Raw genomic sequence first — 22,859 nt, forward strand, 5'->3', positions numbered from 1 at the left:
AAATCTCTTAAAAAGAATTTTTACAGGGCACCTGGGTGGCTCAGCTGGTTAAGCGTCTGCCTTTGGCTCAGGTCATGATCCTAGGATCCTGGGATCAAGCCCCACGTCGGGCTCCCTGCTCAGCCAGGAGCCTGCTTCTCCCTCTGCCTGCCTCTCTCCCTGCTTGTGCTCTCTCTCTCTGTCAAATAAATAAAAAAAAACTTTTTTAAAAAAAGAATTTTTACAGTCTCCCAAGGACATTATTTAAGGCCTGAAAAAAAAAAGGGATGAGATTTCTTTCTTGTAAATGGTTTAATCCTTGACTTTATCTAAAAAGTTTCTGTTTAATTGGCCTGTACTGTCAGAACTTTTGTTTTCGTACCCGCATTAGTAGTCCTTTTCTCTCTTATCATGCTTTTTCAAGGCAACAGACAAAATTCGATTTGTTAGAATTGAATCAGAAAGTTCAGGGCCTGAAGAAATCTAACACTTAATAAGAGAATATAGAAAATAACAGATTTTATTTTATTTATTATTTTTTTGAAAATAACAGATTTTAAAAAGAAGGGAATGTAAAGCGTATATTATTCTACTTCTATAATGATAAGGCTTCTTGGGGAGAGTAGAGAAGCAAGAGGATTCATTTGGGTGTTTGCATAATAAGAGTTAAAGACAGATAAATATAGTGGGCTGTTAACAGTTAAAAGCAACTAACAGTGTATATAAACTTGCTGTTCCAAAGCTTTCTTTAAGGAAAACCATTTTCTTATTGGCTTTATTCTACTTACCCGTTTTTCCAATAAAGGGCATACTAAAGGCATAATTTAGTATGAGGTAAAAATCTAAGCTTATCAGCACCCAAGTAGGTCATGTCAAGTAGTCTGAGGATTTTGGCTGCAATGAAAACATCTATCAGAATTGATAAAACAGATTCTACCATCGTTACCATTATTTACATCATCATCACCATAAGCATCAAATATTTATTGAATACCCAGAGTGAGTGGAGTATTCTTAGCAAGACTATTTCACACTGAAGTCTACTCCTGGGAATTTCACTTTAAAAATTAAAAGCAACTGGGAATTGGGAATCCAATACAATTAGGTTCAGAGAGTAGCTGGGCAGGGAACACTGGGAGATGCTGAAAAGCTTGTGTTCGTAAACCTTTAGGAAGGTCAGAAAAGAAAGACTATCTTTTGTAGTGAAGACTTAAATACGCAATTGGCAAATGACTCCTACTCTATATAGCAGCAGCTCCTGTCCTCCTTCCATGGCCGGACGTCTTTGCTGGGTGCCTTGGGAAACTGTAAGAACAACACATCCAAGGAAGGAGTTTTACAGAGTTCAGAAATAAAGGGAGGGAAAACCACGGGGAAAGACAGCAACAGTTGTGAGGAGATTTCCAGGTAAACTCAGCCTTCCAGAAAGATTTTTCCTCAGATGCTTCTTTCATTTCTTTTGTTCTATTGCCTCAAGTGCTTGTTGCTGGTGGAATTTCAAATGAAAATAAGACAAAACAAATAAAACTAAAAACATCCTCAGGAAACAGTGGTGCAGTCTAAGGAAGTCCTACCAGCTGGTTTTCAAGTGCCCTTCTGTGAGCTTTAAGTGGTACTTATCTTGGTGACGTCAGCCCTACTCAGGGTCTCCTTTTCGCTTTTGCAAGAGATACCCAATTTTTGTGGCCATTGAAAGTAGATTTGTTATAAACAGACACACATAATCCAGGTCACATATTTATTTCAGCAGTGTCTTAAGGGCATTATACATGGGAAATCAAGCTGTCAGATAGTTACTTGGTACATGGGAATCAGAATAAAGAGAATTAGGGGCACCTGGGTGGCTCAGTCATTAAGCGTCTGCCTTCAGCTCAGGTCATGATCCCAGGGTCCTGGGATCGAGCCCCACATCGGGCTCCCTGCTCCGCGGGAAGCCTGCTTCTCCCTCTCCCACTCCCCCTGCTTGTGTTCCCTCTCTCACTGTGTCTCTCTCTGTCAAATAAATAAATAAAATCTTTAAAAAAAAAAAAAGAATAAAGAGAATTAGTTGGTACACTATGAAGCATTTCTACCCAATTTAAGGCTAGCCTTACCAAGGACACCATAATGCTCAAGTCTGCATTGCCAAGACTCTCCTTTCCGGATGGTATTTGAATGGACATTGTCCACTCCTGGCTCTTGGGGTTGGTTATCCGGTTGTTTGTTACATGTGACCAGTTTCTTTCTGACACAAAGGCTTTTACCAGCTAGGATGAAATAATCATCGAATACTGCAAAGTTTATCAGGTAAAATACAGGATGCTCAGTGAAACCCGAATTTCAGATAAACAGTATTTTTAGCATAAATATGTCCCAAATACTGCACGGACATTCTCCATTTTTATTTACTAAATCTGGGAACCCCAAAACTTCATTCCTAAGCTTCTTTTCTTATTACTTTAATTGGAATTTTGGGTGTTCCCAAATTTTCTTTCTTTCTTTCTTTTTTTTTTTTTAAAGATTTTATTTATTTATTTAACAGAGAGATAGCGAGAGCAGGAACACAAGCAGGGGGAGTGGGAGAGGGAGATAGCAGGCTTCCTGCCAAGCAGGGAGCCCAATGCGGGACTCGATCCCAGGACCCTGGGATCATGACCTGAGCCGAAGGCAGACGCTTAACGACTGAGCCACCCAGGCGCCCTCACAAATTTTCTTAACACACACATACAATTTCTTGCTTCACCCATAAAAGACTAAAAAACATTCATTGTGAGTGGATTTATTGATTTGACTTTTAGATATAGCTTTCCCTGATTTACAATTTGTGTGTGTGCTGGGGTGGAAGAGTGGGTCTTATTATCCCTGCCATATACCAATAGCACCTGTTGAGATAAATTGCATGAATCAGAGTTGTTTAAAGCAATACAAACCATTTGGGAAAGGAAAAAGGATTAGTATAAATGAGTTCCAATAAGATCACTTTTACTGTCTAGCTGTATGACTGTATGGAGGAAAAGGAAAGTAAGAATTCTACTATGGGAGAAAGGTAATTTTTGAGAATGGAAAACTTTGAGTGTAAGGCAAATCTGGGGAGTGGAGCTTTGTTGTTGGGACTTAGAGTATTATGGGTTTCAAGGACAACACTAGGATGTTAGAAAGGGATGCAGAGTGGGAGGCAGATAGATTTCAAAGAAACTTTGGACATTTCAAATATGTATATAAGACTAGCCTTAGGGCGCCTGGGTGGCTCAGTTGGTTGGGTGGCTGCCTTCGGCTCAGGTCATGATCCTGGAGTCCCTGGATCGAGTCCCGCATCGGGCTCCCTGCTTGGCAGGGAGTCTGCTTCTCCCTCTGACCCTCCCAACCCTCCCCCCTCTCATGTGCTCTCTCTCTCAGTCTCTCTCTCTCAAATAAATAAATAAAATCTTTAAAAAAAAAAAAAACACTAGCCTTAGATGCCTGGGGAGCTGGAATCCCTTTCTCCTCTTGTCTTCTCCTATTCTGTTTGGTCCTCTGGTTCAACCTGATTGGTCAGGTTGTTATTTAGTAGTAGTAGTATTATTTTACATGCATTTGGGTCAAGTAGACCCAGTTTTGTGGTCTAGCTGGGAATCTTACCATACTATATAACATTGTTTTTATGAGATATGGTGTAAATTTCAAACACCTGACATAAAAATAAAATGTTGAAACACAACTTGCTCAGGCTGAGTACGGCTTATCCACCTGGTGGGTACTGAATTCAGGTAGAAGGCATGGTCACAGTATAATGTATTATATTGTATTACATTGAATATACATAAGAAAACAGATCTTATATATTCAAATCAATTCAATCACATTCCATTCAACAACTCTTTGTTGACAGCCTTTCTGGAAATACAAAGATAATCTCTTCTAAAGAGAGGTGGAATGGGTAGGATAAGGTGAATATCTGAGATTGTGTTAGGTGTGTGGGGTCAAAGGTAAACAAGATCTTGCTGGGTCTTGAAGGTGTTTACAAATTACTACAAAACAGGACTAAGACAGCTGTTATAAAGAAGGGAATTAATAAGTACAAGAGATAACGTATGTGAAAAGAGCTTTGCAAGTGTCAGGTTCTGTGGGGGTTGTTCTAGAAAGGGCCTTTAGGTTCCTGACATCTCTTTTTACCCACAATGAGAGTTAATGGAAAAAGTAAACTGAATCATTGACAAACTCAAGGATGGAGGTCATGAATTCCTGGTGGCTACATTAGCCATAAGATCTTGGGCAACTTACACAGCCTTCAGCCTCAACTTCGTTCCCTGTTAAATGGGGATTACCATTATTTCTTTCAGGGTTATTGAGTAGATTGAGTAGACACTGAATGAAGAACCTAGCATTGTTCTTGGAAGGAGTAAGGGCTCAATAAACCATACTTACTAGTTAGCACTTATTTTTAACTTCTCTGAGAAGGGAATACTTTGTTTAGGGCTACTTTACACGATCCTACTTAGGGGCGCGCCTAAACCGAACAGTTTCCACAAGGAATATCCTGCAGCTTCCGACGTGCATCCGTTGCCTTAATCGGACCAGAGAAATTCGGGCTCTTCCAGCGAAAACAGTGCCCTGGCCGTAGGCACTGAGGGAGGGCTGCCTCAGAAGCCCAGGCTTCGAAGAGGGACAGCAGGGCAGGGGGTCTCCGGCGGGGTCCCAGGAGCCGGGATCCGAGCGGGACGACCCCCCCAATCCCCCGCCCCAACCCCGACTCTGCCCCGGCGCCGGAGCGGAGGCGGGGAAGTGGGCGCCGAGGGGCGTGGGGCGACGGCATCGGGTGTCAGTGCCAGCGGAGGCGGGGCGGGCACATCTTCACGCCGCCCAATCCCCAGCTCTCGTCGTGGCCTCATGAATAAGCAACAAAGCGAAGCGTCCTCCTCCTGGCGTCCCAAACGGCTGAGGGAGCCGCCGCCGCTGCAGGGGCCGCGCCGGGGATGCCCAGCGCCGGCGCCGCCGCTCTCCTCCGCGCGCTGCTCGGCTGAAGGCGCACAGGTGAGCACGGGCCCGGCTCCTGCCGCTCCGGCGGCCGCGCCCGCAGACGGGGCTCCGGGCAGAGACGCGGCCGGGGCCCCGGGCGGCGCGGGGTCGCCCCGGGAGCGCTGCGGTCCGGGGAGCGCGGCAGCCCGGGGCTCGCCAGGCGTGCGCCCCGAGCCCCCACCGGAACGCTGTGCTCCCGCGCCGGGTGCGCGGGGGGCAGCTCGGGGCGCGCTGGGCGCGGCGCGCAGGCCTCGTAGGACTCGCCGCACTCCTCGCTCCAGCCCAGCCCTCCGGCTCCGCACCAGCGCGCGGGCCTTTGTGCTGGCGGGGCTTGCAGGGCTGGCTGCTTTTGTGTGGGCTTTTCTTTCTTCTCTCCCTCCACTCCCAATCTCACGGCTGTGGTGAAGTTCCTGAAGACTCCGCTTTGCTCCTTTCAGAGCATCGATCTTAATGTCCCCGATGCCAGTCAGTGTCCGGCAGCCGAGGAGCGAATGGGGGCCGCAGTGGCCACCGAAATGTGTTCTGCTACTTTGCAGAAAACCAACAGTTGTGTGTTTAGCGCAGAGATGGCACGGAACCTCCTTGCTCAGACCCTGACCGGTCCCCCAGGACACGGCAGGAGGATGCTGCTTGGAAAGGTCGCTTAATTGGAAAGAGGGCCTGAGGGCTAGACACGGAGGAGGTGACTGCAGAAGGGTTGGTAGGTGTCGCCTGGAGGTGCCCAGATACCGCACGTGCGTCCCGGTCACTGACAGAACCCGACCTTTGAGGTAACAAACATGGAAGCCCTGGCTGGTGAGCTGGCTGAAGGTAGCCGGGGTGAACAAAATCTAGGACTCTCAAGAGTTCGGAGTTCTCAAAGATGAGAAATCTTTGCCTTCGCAAGCCGAGCTCGAGGATCTGCCAGGACCTTGGCACCTAATTTCAGTGCAGAGCTGATGTGGAGGAGAGGAGAGAGGATGCTTTAAAGTGTCTGCATTCTTTCTTTGGAAGTTTTAGTTAGAAACTTAAGGGGGAGCGGGAGTGGTTCACAAAACCATTCATAGAACTCGGAAGGACTTCTATAGGAAGGAAAATGTGTGGTCAGAATTTGCATGCCTCCCTTTCTTTTTGTGTATGTCCTTGCTCACCCTGTTGGACTCCAAGGAGTATTGTTGAAGCCACGCTAGTTTAAAGTCATTGATTTCTGCTCACTTGCAGGCAGAAGCCCTCTGTAGCATCTATTGAAAGAAACTCAAAACCGAGGTGAGATTTCAGAGTACCAGAGCATTGTTGCTTTTACACACAATACAGATTTAAGAGTGGTCTGATTTACTCTTATGACTAAGGTAGAGCTGTTATATTTGTCTTAATAATGAGACAAACACTTATGCAGCAGACTTGATATTGATTGTGTTTATTTGCAAAACTCCCAAGACTCACTAAGTCTAAGGTAGCTACAGTAACAGAGCCAATTAGGGAGATGTGGATTTGTCTTTGTTTTCATAGGAGGCTTCTTACCATTATATCCTGGTGTTTCTTGCTAGACTTTTCAATATCATAATTTGTTATTGCAGAAATGGTTTAAGGCATTAGAATCAAAATGAGGAAGACGGGCTTACCTGCTGTAGAAAATTTCCACTCTTTCAACTAAAGGTGTACTTCAGTCTTTATATTTAGCAGATGTTTGCCTGAAAAGTTGTGTATGGAATTGCATTTTTGTTCATTGAATTTTGTTTTGTTTTGTTTTTCTCACGTAGGGAAGCTGGGTTTAATCTCTGTAGAATGAAAACTCATTAAGATGTGTGGTCAATTCTGTTTTTCCATATTGTGTTTACTGGGTGATTATAAGAAAAGTATATGAATCAAGTTTCAGCTTGAAATGTTAGCTATTATGTTTATTCCTTGAAATGTCTACCTGGTGATTACTTTCTCTTTAAATGCCAGCTAGTACTTAGAGATCTTGTCAAGCAAATGAGGTTTGTGAACCACAAAGGACAGAAATGAAATGTCAATTTGGGTCATTGAAAAGAACTGTGTGATGGATGGAGAAGAGCTTGTTGACCAAGATGGATTAGGACAGGATTCTGCAAACATCAGGCAATTCCTCGGTCATTTTGTCCGCAGGAGAAGCTGAAAAAGGAAGCTCTATGGAAATATCTAGGGGGAAAAAAAGGATGTTATGGATGGCTTAAATTGCTCACATTTCTGTAGTTTGAGGGAAATGTATGTCAGTTTCACACTAATATGTCTTAAATTGAATGATACTTAAAACTTTTTCTTCAAACTGTTTTCATGTCTATTATCACATTTTGTCTCTTTTCCACCCTTTGAAGAAAACAGAATGAGCATTGTCACCTCCACTTTACACCAAGGCAACCGAGTTTCAGTGATTTGCCCAAGGCAGAGCTGGAACTTGAAGCCAATGCTTAAATCTTCAGTTCAGCTTCTTTTCCCGGGGATAGGATGATGAACTAGGGGCTATAAGCGCAGGTATCTTCATTTGTCTACACTGCTAACTTGTGGAGAACAAAGCTCTTGGGCTCAGAGTATGTAGAACTTAGTTGTGGTCTGCAGGGATGGTAGAGCACTTTGCGGGTAGTTGCCCGTGTAACCTTCTTGACCCCAGCCTACTTACACTCTTCCCTGTCAGCATTGATGCTGCTTTCCTCCTGGGGAATGATGCTTTTCTTTGTGGTTACTCCGTTCTCCCTCCTTCCACTGTGGCCAAACATGCTGCTAAAAGGATCATCTGTCACTCCAGTACTTAATTTATAGTGAAGAATGACGGGGGCCAGATGATCTTAGAGCCAATATATTAGGCCAGTGACAGCTGTGAGTAGCACAGTGAGTCAGACACAGGGTAGTGTAACGCTGCGAGCCACAGTTGGCTTGATAGGGTCAGAGTCTTGATAAACTCAGCTTTAGACAAATGAAACAGCATTGGCAAGAGAACCTTAAGGATTAAAAAAAAGGAAAGGTAAGACAGTGACTACTGAGGATCAGGAAAAGTACAAAATGGAAAGATTATTAAGATATAAACAAAGAGGGCGCCTGGGTGGCTCAGTTGGTTAAGCGACTGCCTTCGGCTCAGGTCATGGTCCTGGAGTCCCTGGATCGAGTCCCGCATCGGGCTCCCTGCTCGGCAGGGAGTCTGCTTCTCCCTCTGACCCTCCTCCCTCTCATGCTCTCTGTCTCTCATTCTCTCTGTCTCAAATAAATAAATAAAATCTTAAAAAAAAAAAAAAGATATAAACAAAGAAGGGAAAGAGTTTCCTTTTTCCCTCATCAAGCAAAGAATCACTAATTGGTTTTTAAAATGTACGATGGTCATTGGAAGGCAAGTTGACCTGAAGCTCTGAGACTTGTCACTTGTAACTGTTGATCAATTTTTTTAAGGAAATAAACTCTGAAAACCTAAAATAGAACAGAAATGAGAATACAGGTAGTTATTACTATTATTAAAACGGTACATTGAACGAGTAGCCAAAATTGGCCAGGTGATGAACAAAACATACAGTTAGAGATGGATAGGCCATGGCATGTCATTGAAAATCTGCATATAATGGAGACTCTGAACATCCTTTTTCACGTTCGTAAATGGTTATTTATATTTGCTTCACTCCAGCAAATATGTATTGAACACCTCCTCTGTGTGCCTACCATTATTAGTAATTACATGGCAAACGAAGCTAAAACACCAATGTTTGCACGCAAAGAACATACTCTTATTTGAGATGGCAAGACTTACAGATCTGATGATTTGTGCTGTGTTGGGAGAAGGGTGGGAAGAGATTGGACCAGGCTTTTTTTGTGACAGCAGTTAGTAAACAGGATGTGACCTGAGGGCCAGGGTTTGGATACCCAGGGTAGGGAAGGAGGGAGTGTTCTGGTTACTGCAGTCTTTTTATTTATTTATTTATTTATTTATTTATTTATTTATTTATTTATTTGAGACAGAATGAGAGAGAGAGAGAGAGCGAGCACATGAGAGGGGGGAGGGTCAGAGGAAGAAGCAAGCTCGCTGCCGAGCAGGGAGCCCGATGCGGGACTCGATCCAGGGACTCGATCCAGGGACTCCAGGATCATGACCTGAGCCGAAGGCAGTCACTTAACCAACTGAGCCACCCAGGTGCCCCTGGCTACTGCAGTCTTATGAGTGAAACTTGGGAGCCTGAAATGAGTATGTCACGTAAGGGCAATCTACTCAGCTGGTGATGGTTTGTACAGGGCACTAGTGGAGCGGGGTTACATTGTAGATATGGACCTCGGCAGTTGGAAATTTGGTGACATTCAGTGATGTGTTTGGCAAAGGGAGGGAACTTGAAGTCTGACAGAATTCACAAGTTCAAAAACAGACATGATCACATAGGCAAGTTAATTGTTCTCTATAAACTTGTAGCTTTCTCTAAAAAAAAAATAATGGAGATTATGGAAGTGCCTATCTCATTAGGTGGTTGTTAGGATTCAATAAGGTAGTTTACATAAGACACTCCACACCTGGCCCATGGCGTCCTCCAAATGGTGGCCATTTTTGATTGGTTATTGTCATTTTTTTTCTTGAGAATAAACTGTCTGGATTGTATAAAACAGACTGGAGAGGAGAGAGTCTGAACAGGATCATCATTTGGGAGGCCATTAGAATAATAACCATCAGTAAAGTGATGAATATCAAGAGATATTATGAGGTGAGGGATCCACAGAGGTTGTGAATCTAGAATGTAGAGAAGAGTTCAGGCTGATACCAAAGTTTAGGTGAAGAAGATGGTGTGTCTGAGGTGGTACCCAAGTATCTTCCAGGAGACAGTGAAAACCTAAGATTAGGCAGCTTTCTTCCCAAAACCCTATGCCTGCTATTTATGGTATTTGTGTTTATCCTAAGAAGAGGAAAATATCAGGCAGTTTGTCCCTAGCTTTTTGGCATACTCTATAGGCCTCCTGTGTCTTTAGGGCAATGTTCATGTTCCTTCTATATTATAAATGGAATTAATTTCCTTTGAAAAAAGTAGCTTTGTCACTGATGAGAATGTTTTCCCAGCTGGTTCCCCTTGTGTCTACATTTTGGTAACACATTGAGCAATAGTGTACATTTTAGTTGGAAAAAATGTTGACCAAGTGTTTAAAAAAACCCTGATTATTAAATCCAACAAGATGACTAAGTCTGTATTTTTTATGTTTTATGTTGTCTTTCATTTGTCTTTGTAACTTGAATATGCCTAGACTTGACAAGGAAACAGATTCTGGACTGTATCTATTTAAGATTGTCAAAGATAATGGGTGACAGGACAGCTTATCTGCCCACTGGTGGCAGAAATGCAGTACATTGTTCAGAGGCCCTCGGAGCCTGGGATACCTTGATAGCAAGTGATAGACGAAGTGCTGCTGACTTGCTCTGAAAGGGATGCTTTTTAAGTTAGTGTAGCAATTTGGTTAGAGTTTATTTACCTGAATTAATTTGCACTGATGGATAATAGTGGAAAGAAAGCAGCACTGCCATGGTGTGAAAGAAAAGTTAGAGAAATATTCTTTTGTTTGTTCAATATTCTTATGATTGAGTTAATTTAAGATAATTAAGACACACAGTACTAATTAGCAATGAAATTTCCCCACCTCCCCTTCCCCTACAAAGCAGGCTATAGACACTCCTCTGTTTGTTCAGCCAATATTTACTGGGCATTTCCTCTGTGCCAGGCTCTTTGCCAGGGAGGGGATACAATGTTGAGGAAAAAAAAAGAAAAAGGCGTATAGCCTTCAGAATATGCTTGCAGATGATTCTTTAGTTTTAGACATATGGCTGTTAAATTGACGAAGGTCAGCCTTTTCTTATTTATTCTCTAATGTCATGTAGCTCTCACTGGGGGCCACCAAACTCATGGGAGTGGCTGTGTGAACTTGTGCTGTGCTTTGAAAGATGGAGAAAGACCTAGAACTTGAAGGTCATTTGCCAATTTATCTGAGTTGCAGACATGCTACCTGCTGTCTCTTATAGGCTGTCTTTTCTGCTTCTTTTAAAGTGCAGGCATAGCTTGCAATAGTGGGGAGAAGGAACATATGGCCGCAATACACAGACATAGAATAGGCTCGCAGTTCACCCCCATTTTTTCTGTAGTTGGATTTAGGAAGCAGGTGGCTGACACTTAATTACAGAAGGAAAGTCTTTTAGAGCAATGGCAGAATTCCCTTCACACAAAAATTCTAAAACTCAAGATCTAGCTGAAAATAAAACCTGGAAGGAAAATTCTGTTTGGGAAAAGCAGTTAAGGTTATATTAAATCTGTATGGTTTGCTTCCCCCACTCTGATTTGTTCATAAGATTCTCCTCTCAGTCCACATGACTCCAGAACATGTAAATAAGATGTGAAACATCCATTCATTTGAGTGCTTTGCCTACTTGATGGCGCCATTGTTGGAATGCGAAAACGTTTGTATTTTAATTTTATGACCTGTAGATAAAATATGAAAATGGCATCATGGAGGTAGAAAGGATTTACAATGTTTTTTTGTTTAACTCCTCATTTTGTCAAAGGAAAGACTGAGGCCAGTTGCACAGTATCTCATAGCAAGTTTTAACAACAATAAAGCTAGGATTCAGGAATTGTTTTTCTGATTCCAGTCCATGTCCCTCTAAATTCTATTGTTATTCACGATGGCCTGTTTTTTTCAGGTTTTTATCCAGAAGCATGGGATCATGTAGACCAAGGTTTTAGGCCACACCCTACATTGTCTGGGATGTTTAGTAAGATTTCACTGAATGGGAAAAATATTTATTCAGGAAAGAATAGATCAAAGGGTTCTATAACTTTTACATATGTTTGACTATATACACTTTCATAGTTCAACTTGTCCGTACAACGATGTGGTTTCATCAGCCGTGAACGTTTACAGCCCTTCCGTGTTTTTGTTCTGAGGAGTGCAATTAGAAGCAGCAAGCCAAATACTCTTACCAAACCTGTTACCTGGCTATGAAGTGGGATTCTTTATGGATCATTTAAAGTATGGTGATAACTAATGTTCAGAATGTGGACATACCTTGGCACATGCTATTCCCTCCTCTTCAAATATCTTTCCCATATTCTCTCCTTTTAAAACAATGCTAGTTGTTTTAAAACTGCTGGTATGTAATTTAATATTTAAATAAAATTGTTACAGACTCTCCTCCCACATGTGGGAAAACTTATCATCCCTCTCACTATCTCTGAGGAATCTTGGTGGGGTGTGGTGGCTTTTTTCTAGTCACCTCTGGCTTCAGTTTTCTTCTGCTGCTAAATTTATGATCCCTGATATGTGCTGTTCCTTTTCTGCACATCATCTTATTCCTATATTCTCCCAAAGTACTGTGGATTCAAAATTTCTGTGTAACAAATCATCCCTAACTTGGTGGCAATAAATGCTTATTATTTCATACCATTTCTGTGCATTAGGAATTTGGGAGCAGCCACCTTACTAGGTGGTTCTGGCTCAAGGTCTCTCAAGAAGTTGCAGTCATGATGTCAGCTGAAGGAAGCTACAGTCATCTGAAGGTTTGACTGGGGCTGGAGGATGCCTTCCAAGATGACTCATTCATGTGGTGCTGGTAGTTTGGCAGGAGGCCTCAGCTCCAAAACCAGGGGATTCCTCTTTCCTTGTGTAGAAAAATTCAGCCTTCTTTTTCTCTTCAGCTGTCTAGATCATGCTCTAAGGACTTGACCTTTTCTTGGTCACGAAAAGACCTAGAAATGAAACAGGGAAGCTTTGAACTTCTTAAGGGGAGAAGGCCCTATGAAAACATAAACTTTTATATTTTATGTGTGCACATTACATGTTTAACCCAAGTAGTTTAATGATCAGACATGAAAGAAGGAAAAAATAATAACTTTTATAAAGCTCAAGTTTTTATTTTAGAATTTCCATTCCTAGGTTTAACTTTCTAGAACATCTATAGCATCTGAGAAATTTCTGATGATGGGAGAAGAAAGCGCCCAAACAGCAAAGTAGATAAAACAAGAACTAAAACTCCTAAGTTTGGGGGGAAAATTAGTAGTTTTGATATAGTTTTAGTTTTAACAAGAGTTTTTTTTTTTTTAAATGCAATAAATCTCAGTTTTATAATAGTATGTATTCAGTAAAGATTGCTAATTTAAAATGTGTTTTGGTTCTCTTAAATAGTTTTTTTTCCCCCTAAAAACACATTTACTTGCCCTCTTTTACCTTTTCTACTCCTTAAATTTTGAAACATCAAAGGTTTGCCTATAATTTTTATAGTTGTCACAGAGAAAAAAAATAATTTAAGTGTTTTAAAGAGAAATTTTAAAAAATACTTTATTTTTTTAAATAGGGCATAATTTTTAAATATGCCCATAAAAAAAGGGCATAACGACAGGCAGGGCCGGCAAGCCGGAGGGCCGGTTTGGCTGCGCGGCTACACGGGAGTGTGCAGTAGCCGAGGGCCGTGTCCCCGTAAAGCTGAGAGCTTTTTTTTTTTTTTTTTGTGCAATACACTTTTATTTTCCTTTTACCTTTGCAGTCATCTTTGAGTAATCGTAGTGTAAACAATAGAATGGAATGAGATTACATTAAATTGTATGCAAATGGCTCTAGAACACCTTAACAATTCTGACAAGGCAATTATAAATAACTTTTTCTTTCCTTAGTAATATATATTTGCTTTTTAAAGTACATTAAAGAGTTGTCATATCTAGGGTTAGCTAGGAAAGATAAATGGTACCATCCTGGGAGCCCACCTCCCTGAAAGTTTAGACTCCAATTTTGAAAATCCTAAGGTTTACTATTGCGTAATATAGTCAAACAGAGGGCTACTTGGGTTGAAAGTATTTATTCTTGAAATTTAGCAGCATTTTAGCTTTTTAGCCATTGCACAAAACCCTATTTTTCACTCCATCTGGGTATTCTGCCGAATTTCAAGTAAAACTCAGATTCTGGTAGCTTCAAGTTTATCAACTTTGGAACAACAAATCCTATCACTTAGGGAGAAGTCAAATCAGAGAGGGGTACATAATGAGCAGTCTAATAGAATGGCAACATTTTATATAGCATTCTATACGTTCCAATGAAGCAAAGTAGGCTCCACATCCAACATGGGGCTCAAACTCACAACCCCAAGATCAAGAGTCACATGCTCTACTGATTGAGCCAGCCAGGTGCCCCTAAAGATAAATTTTAATTGAAAATCATTTATATACCTAAAGAAACCTCTTGAATATAACTGGTATTCAGTATTTTATGATGATATTTAATAAGTTTTAAACCAGACTTGAAACTTTCTCTGAATGTAGTATAAGTAAATGTGAGATTTACTTTCTATGTCTTGGATATGTAGCTCTTTCTGTAGTCATTTGACTACATGATTAATAGCAGAATTGGGGGAGAATATTGCAAATGTGACTTCAAGGGTAATTTTTTCAAATAGGTATTTAAGAAACAATGAACTTAGTCCTTGAACTATGTGTACCTCTTCTAGAGAGCTTCAAGTTAAATCAGCTGCAAAATTCAGCAGGGAAAAATGAACTGGGTTATCCATGTCCCAAAGGTGCCAAAGAAATAGAACAGCCGTCTCTTCCATACCATCTCTGAGTGTGAAGTCAAGACTATTTTACTTAGGGTTTAATTTAAAGGGGCTTATTTACAAAATATACAGTTATATGACAGCTTGATATGCTTTATTTTTCTGCAGGACTCAATTACTGGAATTGTCAACTTTGCTGATTTATGTGCACATTTCTCTTCCACTATGAGCAGACCAATTGCATTGCACATTTGTCTGGCATTCTGTAGCCTTGTACTTGTCAACTTTGCCACACAATGTGTGGCCTTCCCCAAAATGGAAAGAAGGGAGATAGCACATGTTCATGCAGAAACAGGGCAGCCTGAGAGGATGAACACAGATGACCTAGAAAATAACTCTATGACTTCAAAGTGCACTCCCCAGTTGGTGGTCTCTGAAGATCCAGCGATGGTGTTAGCAGGACCATCAGCAACGTCATTAAATAAAGTATTTCCTACTAGCAAAGAAGCCCATCCAGTAGGAGCTGGACTCATGCAGCCTAACAGCCCCAGCATTTACACTGCTACTGAGATAGTGGTCCCTGCCGAGGAGGAAATGTTTGTTTCCAGCCAGCCAGAGAGGGTGTCTCCTGAAAGCCGACTTCCCAAGGCCATGCTAACCAATCCTATCCCTGCAACTGCATCTCTGAGTGTCGATGAGAAGGAGGAACGCTTGGGTAGTACCATCATTCAGCCCATCGTAGAAGGGACCACAGAAGCAACACAGGGTTTTCTGAGCTATGTGGATGATCAGTTGTTTGCGACTGAAAGTCAGGAAGGAGTTAGTCTGGGACATTTACCTTCATCTGATATGAATACTAAAGGAATGCTAACCGCCAATCCCAGGACTGAGAAATTTGAAGCAGACACAGAACACAGGGCAGCTTTTTCCCCCGGTGCTGAGCCCGTAGTGGGCACGGAGCCTGGAAGCCCCATGCCCGAGAGGGAGAAGCCTTCGCAGATGACAGCTGATCATACCCAGACTGCTGCCATCAAGCACTGGCTCACAACCTCTGAGTACACCCTGAGTGTTGAGCCAGAAACTGACAGGCTGCTGGGAGCCCCAGGAGTCCCAGTGAGTGTCAGCACAGCTGTTCCAGCTGCCTCTGTCGGCAGTGATGAGTGGGATGACACCAAGTTAGAGAGTGTAAGCCAGATAAAGACCCCAAAGCTTGGAGACAACAGAGAGACTCAGGTGGGAACGGAAATGTCTCAGACAGCCCAAGAAACCGGTAATGACCCTATGGAAGGTATGGAAGAGGGCAAACCTATGACCGAGGCTGCAGAGGTGGTTCTGGGGCTCCTGGAAGGGGAAACACCCATGCAGACAGCCCTGCTAATGGCACATGGGGAGGCGCCATCATCTGCCTTCGCCGATCAAAGTTCCTTTACTCCCACAAGTCCTATGGAAGATAGGAAAGTCTCTGTTGTAAGCCTCTTCCAAGATACCACAGACTTCATGGAATCCACTAGGGAAAATGATGCAATGGTTTTCTTAGAGACCACTGTTTCCGTCTCAGAATATGAATCTGAGGCTCATCAACCATTGGGAAATACATTGAAAGGTAAAAGAAAGAAAAACAAGCTTTGTTTAATTTGGAATGTTTCAATCTGATTTTATTATTATTTTTTTAAATTGAGATGTAATTGACATATAGCATGGTATTAGTTTTAGGTCTTGTTTTATGTTTTTTTTTTTTTAAGTGATAATTTAGAAATAAGTTATCTAAGTTTTAATGAAAAGCAAAAGTAAACAAAGAAAAATATATTTTGTATAAAAATTACACCCAAATATAACCTCTGCATACAGGCCATGGTATTCAACTGGGAACAGTTTGTCCCCACCCCCATCATTTGGCAGTATTGGAGACATTTTTGGTTGTTATAACAGAGGGGTGCCCCTGGCATCTAGTGGGTAGGGGCCAAAGAGGCTGCTAAATATCCTAAAATCCCCATCCACAAAGATTTTTCTGAGCCAAAATGTCAATAGTGCTGAGAAACCCTGATACAGACTGATAGCTTTCAAACATGTTATTATGAAAATGTATAACTATTCAGGAAAATGTTAAAGAATTAGCTATATATTTAAGTGGTATAATAAACAGTATAGGATACTTATTTACACATTGTTGTAAAAAATACTTACATCCCTGATATTTCTTACCAAAAAGCTTTACGTAAATATTTATCTTATAGCATTAGCCATATGAGTTCTTTGACTTTGTTTTCCCAAAAAGGTATTCATCTAGAAATTAGAAAAAACCCCAGTACTGATAAATCCTCTCTGCTGGCTTGATTTAACACTACTTCCTCTTGGTCTTTATATCTGTGAATTTTATGAGCTGACGAGCCTTATATTTGTTGCTGATGGATAATGTTTTTCTTTTGGTATGTGTAGTTGGTCAGATAACAGCATGAGGGAAGGATAGACTTAGTGTAATGTGCATATGCTTACTCCAAATTGTTTTGGAATATGTACATCTTGTTACTTCAGCTAAGTAGCCTAATTAATGGAAATATCAAATTAGTAATGTGTTTTATAAAGTGTTGAGATTGAATTAAAATGATAAGATTGAATTTACATGTCCTATTCATTTTTTAAATTTTTTTTATTTTTTAAAGATTTTATTTATTTATTTGACAGAGAGAGACACAGTGAGATAGGGAACACAAGCAGGGGGAGTGGGAGAGGGAGAAGCAGGCTTCCCGCAGAGCAGGGAGCCCTATGCGGGGCTCGATCCCAGGACCCTGGGATCATGACCTGAGCCGAAGGCAGACGCCCAATGACTGAGCCACCCAGGCGCCCCTCCTATTCATTTTTTAAAGACTGAAAGACCTAGCATACTATAAATTTTCATAGAAGTTCGAGAAATTGGGATCCCTGGGGGGCTCAGTCGATTAAGCGTCTGCCTTCAGCTCAGGTCTGGGATCGAGTCCTGCATCGGGCTCCTTGCTCGGTAGGGAGTCTGCTTCTCCCTCTGCCTGCTGTTCGCCCTGCTTGTGCTCTCTTTCTGTCTCTCTGACAAATAAGTAAATAAAGTCTTAAAAAAAAAAGAAGAAGCTTCAAGAAATTGTTTTGTATGTTGGTTTTTAAAATTTCATTAAGAGAGTTGGGTCTCCATGACCATGAAGATATTGGGTATGACTGTACAAGAAGTTTACTTTGATTTTCCATAACATTTTAAGATATTCCTGGAGCATTAAGTCATATAGTTCCAGATTATTCATCGTGTAATTGAATCTGTGATTCTTATGTATTAGAATTGCATTAGCTTGTATTAATACAGCCTGAAAGGTAAAATGAATCTGGTGATTGTCTGATTATTATTTTGATTATTGAATATACTCCTTACTTAGTCATAATTGCTTCACTTAACTATAGTCTCTCTTTTTTTAAGTTTATTTTTTTAGTAATCTCTACACCCAGTGTGGGGCTTGAACTCACGAACCATAAGATCAAGAGTCACATGCTCTTCTGACTGAGCCAGCCAGGTGCCCCTCCACTACAGTCTCTTAAGAGGCACCTTCTTTTTATTCCCAGCACATAGCACAATATCTGGCACATAGTAGGTGCTCCATAAATACCAAGTCAGTGGATGCGTAAATGCAGATAGAGAACCATTCAGCCTGAAATTATCCAATTTGACTGCCTGCAATGTTCAAACTAATCAAAAAGTTTCTAAGTGTTCTTTGTAGAGAGAGGAACAGTTAAATAATTCCTTTCACTTTAATTTTTTTGTTGTTCAAGCTAAAAAGAATATGAAAAACTGAGATTATTGACAACAGTAGTTAGAGAATAACCAAAAAGCTTTCTACCTGTTTTCTGGCGATTATAAGTCTTTTTCAGAAATAAACAACTGGGGCTCCTGGGTGGCTCAGTCGTTAAGCATCTGCCTTCGGCTCAGGTCATGGTCCCAGGGTCCTGGGATCGAGTCCCACATCGGGCTCCCTGCTCTGCGGGAAGCCTGCTTCTCCCTCTCCCACTCCCCCTGCTTGTGTTCCTGCTCTCGCTGTGTCTCTCTGTGTCAAATAAATAAATAAAATCTTAAAAAAATTAAAAAAAAAAGAAGTAAACACTCAAATGCCAATCATTTAAGGGCCTAGGAACTACTTAGGACATTATCTTCTTTAGGATATGCAATGATTTCTTTGTGTTTTTGGTTATTATGAACAGATGAGTAACCTGAGATTATCATCAGTTCTCAGATTCAGCTTATTCTTTCACAGGTTCAGTTGAAGGTCAGGTTTTAAAAGTAATCTATAATAATTATCATATTATTATTTTTTCTTTACAGGAAGTAGGGAGAATGAGAAATGGGAAGAAATTTTGAATGATAATTTTAAAATTTCCAGCACTGTTTCTAGTTCTTAGTCTTTTTTTCTCTGATAGCAGTCACCACTCAAAGTTGATATTTGTTGAATACATATATAATACCGGGGTATGTGCTAAGTGTTTTACATGTGTTGTCTATTTTATTTATTTATTTATTTGAGAGAGAGAGGGAGTGCACACGCGAGAGCTCGCGCTGGGGTGGAGGGGCAGAGGGAGAGGGAGAGAATCTCAAGCAGATTCTGAGCTGATTGCTGATCACAGAGCCCGGGGAGCAGGGAGGGGCTCTATCTCAGGACCCTGAGATCATGACCTGAGCTGAAACCAAGGGTCTGAAGCTCAACCGACTGAACCACCCAAGGGCCCCTAAAGTCTGCATTCTTGACACTATGATATATGGCTTCCGTGGAATGATATTAATACCTACCTCCCCTTAGTACACATTGGAAGATAAAATAATGTCCACCATATACTTAGTAGTGGGTGTATATAGCATATAATAGAAGCTCAGAAACATTAGTTACTGTAATAATTCCTCCTTTATTCAAAATGCTGGCTTTCCTTTCCCCTTTAGAAATGCAAATGTGAAAATTAATATATATAAATGCTGAGAATTTTTGAATGTAACTTAGAACTGTATAATTTGTTTCTTAACAAACTGGTTATGTTAATATTTATAAGAGGGAGCTCAACTGTTGATCTTTCTATTTTGTTTTAGATTTTATGTTTTACATATTAACTTCTTTATCTTGGTCTTAGATTGATTCATCGCTCCTGAAAGCAGCAACACTGAAAACATTTATTTGCTGGCATTTTGTGTCTGAGCGATGCGTTTGCCTTCCCATACTCTGAAATAGCTGTCTTCTTTTTTTTCCAATTTATTAATTATAGAGTGACATTTTAAGGCATAGGGAATTTGTCTATTTTAAAATGTTGTATCCCCCCTTTTAAGACATCATCACTCAAGAGATGACAACAGCTGTTCAAGAAGCAGAAGCCACTTTATCATTGGTGACACAAGAGCAGCAGGTTTCTAGCCTCGAGGTTACTGGAGAAAATTGTAAGACTGAGGAAGGAAAAGAGCCCCCCTCCACCACATCTGGTGTTCCTGCTGTTACTCAGCTGTCCAGGAGGTGGGAGCCTCTGCCCACTACAGTTTCAACTACAGCCGTGCCTCTCTCTTTTGAAGTTACTTCTGCTCTGGAAGGTTTGTAAAGCAGGGGGGTGGGGGGGGAAGGGAGGGAACTTGGACTCAGAATTTTGGGGGTGGATCTTTTCTGAGTTATAAGCAATAGAATGAGTGTGGAACCTGGCTCTGTCCCCAGGGTATACACACACATCTCACCTGGAGAGTGAACCAGAAAGGTGGGTGAACTCTGTTGTTTGGAGGGATGTGACAAAGCCTAACAGGATGAGGGGTTAGTTCCCAAGTAAAACCTGGTGGCTCATCACTGGGGCCTGGGAAGGCCAGACCTCCTGAGAACTCTCTCCTTGTTTGACAGCTCTGGCTGCTAGGAGCCAGGGGGTGAAGTGAAAACAGTGAGGACCTCGGTTCAGATCCCAGCTTTGGCCCTCACTAGTATTGTGGCCTCAAGCAAGTCTCCTCACGTGTCCAAGCTTGGTTTGTGCATCTCTAAATAATGCCTACCTGTCTTACAGGTTATTTTAAGGATTCGAAAGAATGGCTACAAAGTGCTTTCTATATAGGAGGCCCTCAAATGCTCTGATATCTTAAGGAGAGCAAAGTTTTTAAAAATCTTGGTGATCATCAGAATCACCTGGAAATTACAAAAATTATTATTATTTAATTATTGTTTTTGGACCTCATGTCTCTATAGCATTATTGGTCTAAGTAAAGACTTTTATTTATTAACTGAGTTATTTTTAACAAAGTAATAAGTATCTCCTAATCCTGCCCCTCCAAAAAAACTCTAGGGCCTGGTCAGTAACCTACATGTAACCCCATCACCCTTCCCACTTCACCCTCGTCCTCTTCTGATGTTAACTGTCATCTTGATTCTTGTGTTCCTCATTTCCTTCGTTTCCTGCTATCTTAGTTTTATAGTGTCTGTATTTATGCCTAAAATTATGCATTTAAAATATATTTTAGTAGTTTTTAACTTTATAAAAACAGTATTGTGCTGCAGATAGTCTTTTTGGGACTTGTTTGTTTTACTTAATAGTCTATGGCTAAGATTCGCTTACTGTGAATCTTTTGTTTTGACTGTTTATAATATTCCAGTCTGAAAATAGATCACAGTTTATTCATCTCATCTTCATCCAGTCTCTCCTAGCAGTTTGCATTTGGGTCATTTCCAGGTTTGGCTATTGTGAACATTGCTTGCTGCCACGCATACTCTCTTGTATATTTTCCATTGGACACGTGCAGGAGTTTCTCTTGGTTAATATACCTAGAGCTGGGTTCTAGGTATGAATGTTTGACTGTAAGGGGCAATGCCTCACTATTTTCCAAAGTGGTTGCACCAATGTATATTCCTAGCAGCAATGTATGTGAGAGTCTGTGGATCCATATCCTAGGAGCTTTAAAAAATAGTTTTTCCAGCTTCACCACAAAGGAGATTCTGATTCAGTAAGTTGGGATAGGTGGAAGGCATGGAGATGGACTTCTAAAAAATTACCTCAGAGATTCTGATGATCTACCAGACGTGAAAAATAATACTATTCTAGAGTTTTTTATATTTGGGAAAACCTGGGGCTAAATCTGGCTGCGTTGAAATTGAGCATATTCTAGACACAGATACCCTTGCCCTTTGACTTGATTTTTAGAAGTAGTCTTTGGCATATATTTTAATACTTTTTTGTTACATTTTCTGTCTTTGGCAGTATATCATATAAAATTGTGCAAAATCCGTAATATTGTCTGTAGAATAAATGGGAAATCAAAATTTAAAAAGAAAGTTCTGATTTGAGACAATACATCTTCCCAGACGATAAAGTGCCTTGCATAACTGGATTGATGCACTGTGGGAAGGGGGGAGCTGGTCTAAAGTGCCAAACTTAGTGTATATAAGATACTGGTTTCATTGATCATTTCTTGCTTAAAAAGCAGAAAGATATGTATACATTTCCCCTAATGATCATCTTTGGGTCAAGTGCTATTTCTTGTGTTTGACAGACCTAATAGACACTGTCACGGGGCCAAACGAGGAATTGTTCACACCAGTTTGGGGCTCTCCAGTGACTCCCCCTGGAATAATGGAGGAAGCAGCCAGCCTTTTCCCAGAGCTTCCTGATTCTGACGCGTCCTCAGAGAGAAGAACCATTGTCCCATCCATTAGCCATGTTAATACAGCTGCCTCATATGGCCTGGACCAACTTGAATCTGAAGGTACCCATGCTTTGAAGGGGTCTTTTCTAGGACTGATTGACAGAGTCACTGAGCAAATGTTTTTGAGAAAAGACTAAGGAGAAATGTATTCCATCTGCAGTGTAGATCAGGGGTCAGTAAACTGTGGCCTGGCCAAATCTGGTCTGCCATCCATTTTGTATGACCTGCAAGTTAAGAATGATCTTTACATTTTCAAATGATTGAAAAAAAAATTAGAAGAAGCATACATAATATTTTGTGACATGTAAAAGTTAAATAAAATTCAAATTTCAGTGTTCCTAAATAAAGCTGTCTTGGGACCCAGCTGCACGTGCTCATTTACATCTTGTCTGTGGCTACTTTTGTGCCAGATCAGCAGAGTTGAGTAGTTGTGACAGAGACTGCACACAAAGCCTAAAACATTTACGATATGGCCCTTTACTGAAAAAGCCTGTTGACCTCTGGTCTAGATCAGTAGTTCTTATCTACAGGTGAACATTAGGATCACTTTGGGGAGCTTTCAAAAAATTCTGATGCCTGATTCTCCCTGGATTTTCTTAGGTGGAAGTTTTAATGTGGATTGTGTTTTCACAGCACTGCTCTGGTTGTTAGTGCTGGGTTTTTTTTGTTTTTTTGGTTTTTTTTTTTCTTTATGAACATTTCCAGGTTAGGATGTTGGACTGTTTTGAGAGGAGCAGTCTCTTCACCTGTTACAACTGAGAAATGCAT

The 22,859-nt window shown here is 41.1% G+C and overlaps 1 protein-coding gene across 2 annotated transcripts in view; it reads left to right on the forward strand.

Moving 5' to 3' along the window:
• Positions 1-4,855: 4,855 nt before the first annotated feature.
• The window catches only part of ARMH4 (armadillo like helical domain containing 4), a 106,039-nt gene continuing 88,035 nt past the window's right edge, over positions 4,856-22,859 (forward strand). Inside the window, exons 1-5 of one of the 2 annotated variants that reach the window (XM_081830458.1) lie at positions 4,858-4,968; positions 6,154-6,198; positions 14,603-16,037; positions 19,755-20,009; positions 21,939-22,151. In XM_081830458.1, coding sequence (XP_081686584.1) covers positions 14,660-16,037; positions 19,755-20,009; positions 21,939-22,151 — 1,846 coding nt within the window. In that variant the 5' untranslated portion in view covers positions 4,858-4,968; positions 6,154-6,198; positions 14,603-14,659. Of the gene's footprint in view, positions 4,969-6,153; positions 6,199-14,602; positions 16,038-19,754; positions 20,010-21,938; positions 22,152-22,859 lie in introns of both variants that reach the window. The other variant, XM_081830457.1, reaches the window with a different exon arrangement.

This window comes from Leptonychotes weddellii, chromosome 9 (genome assembly GCF_054177405.1).
Source record: "Leptonychotes weddellii isolate Sample4059 chromosome 9, ASM5417740v2, whole genome shotgun sequence".
Lineage (NCBI taxonomy): Eukaryota > Metazoa > Chordata > Mammalia > Carnivora > Phocidae > Leptonychotes > Leptonychotes weddellii.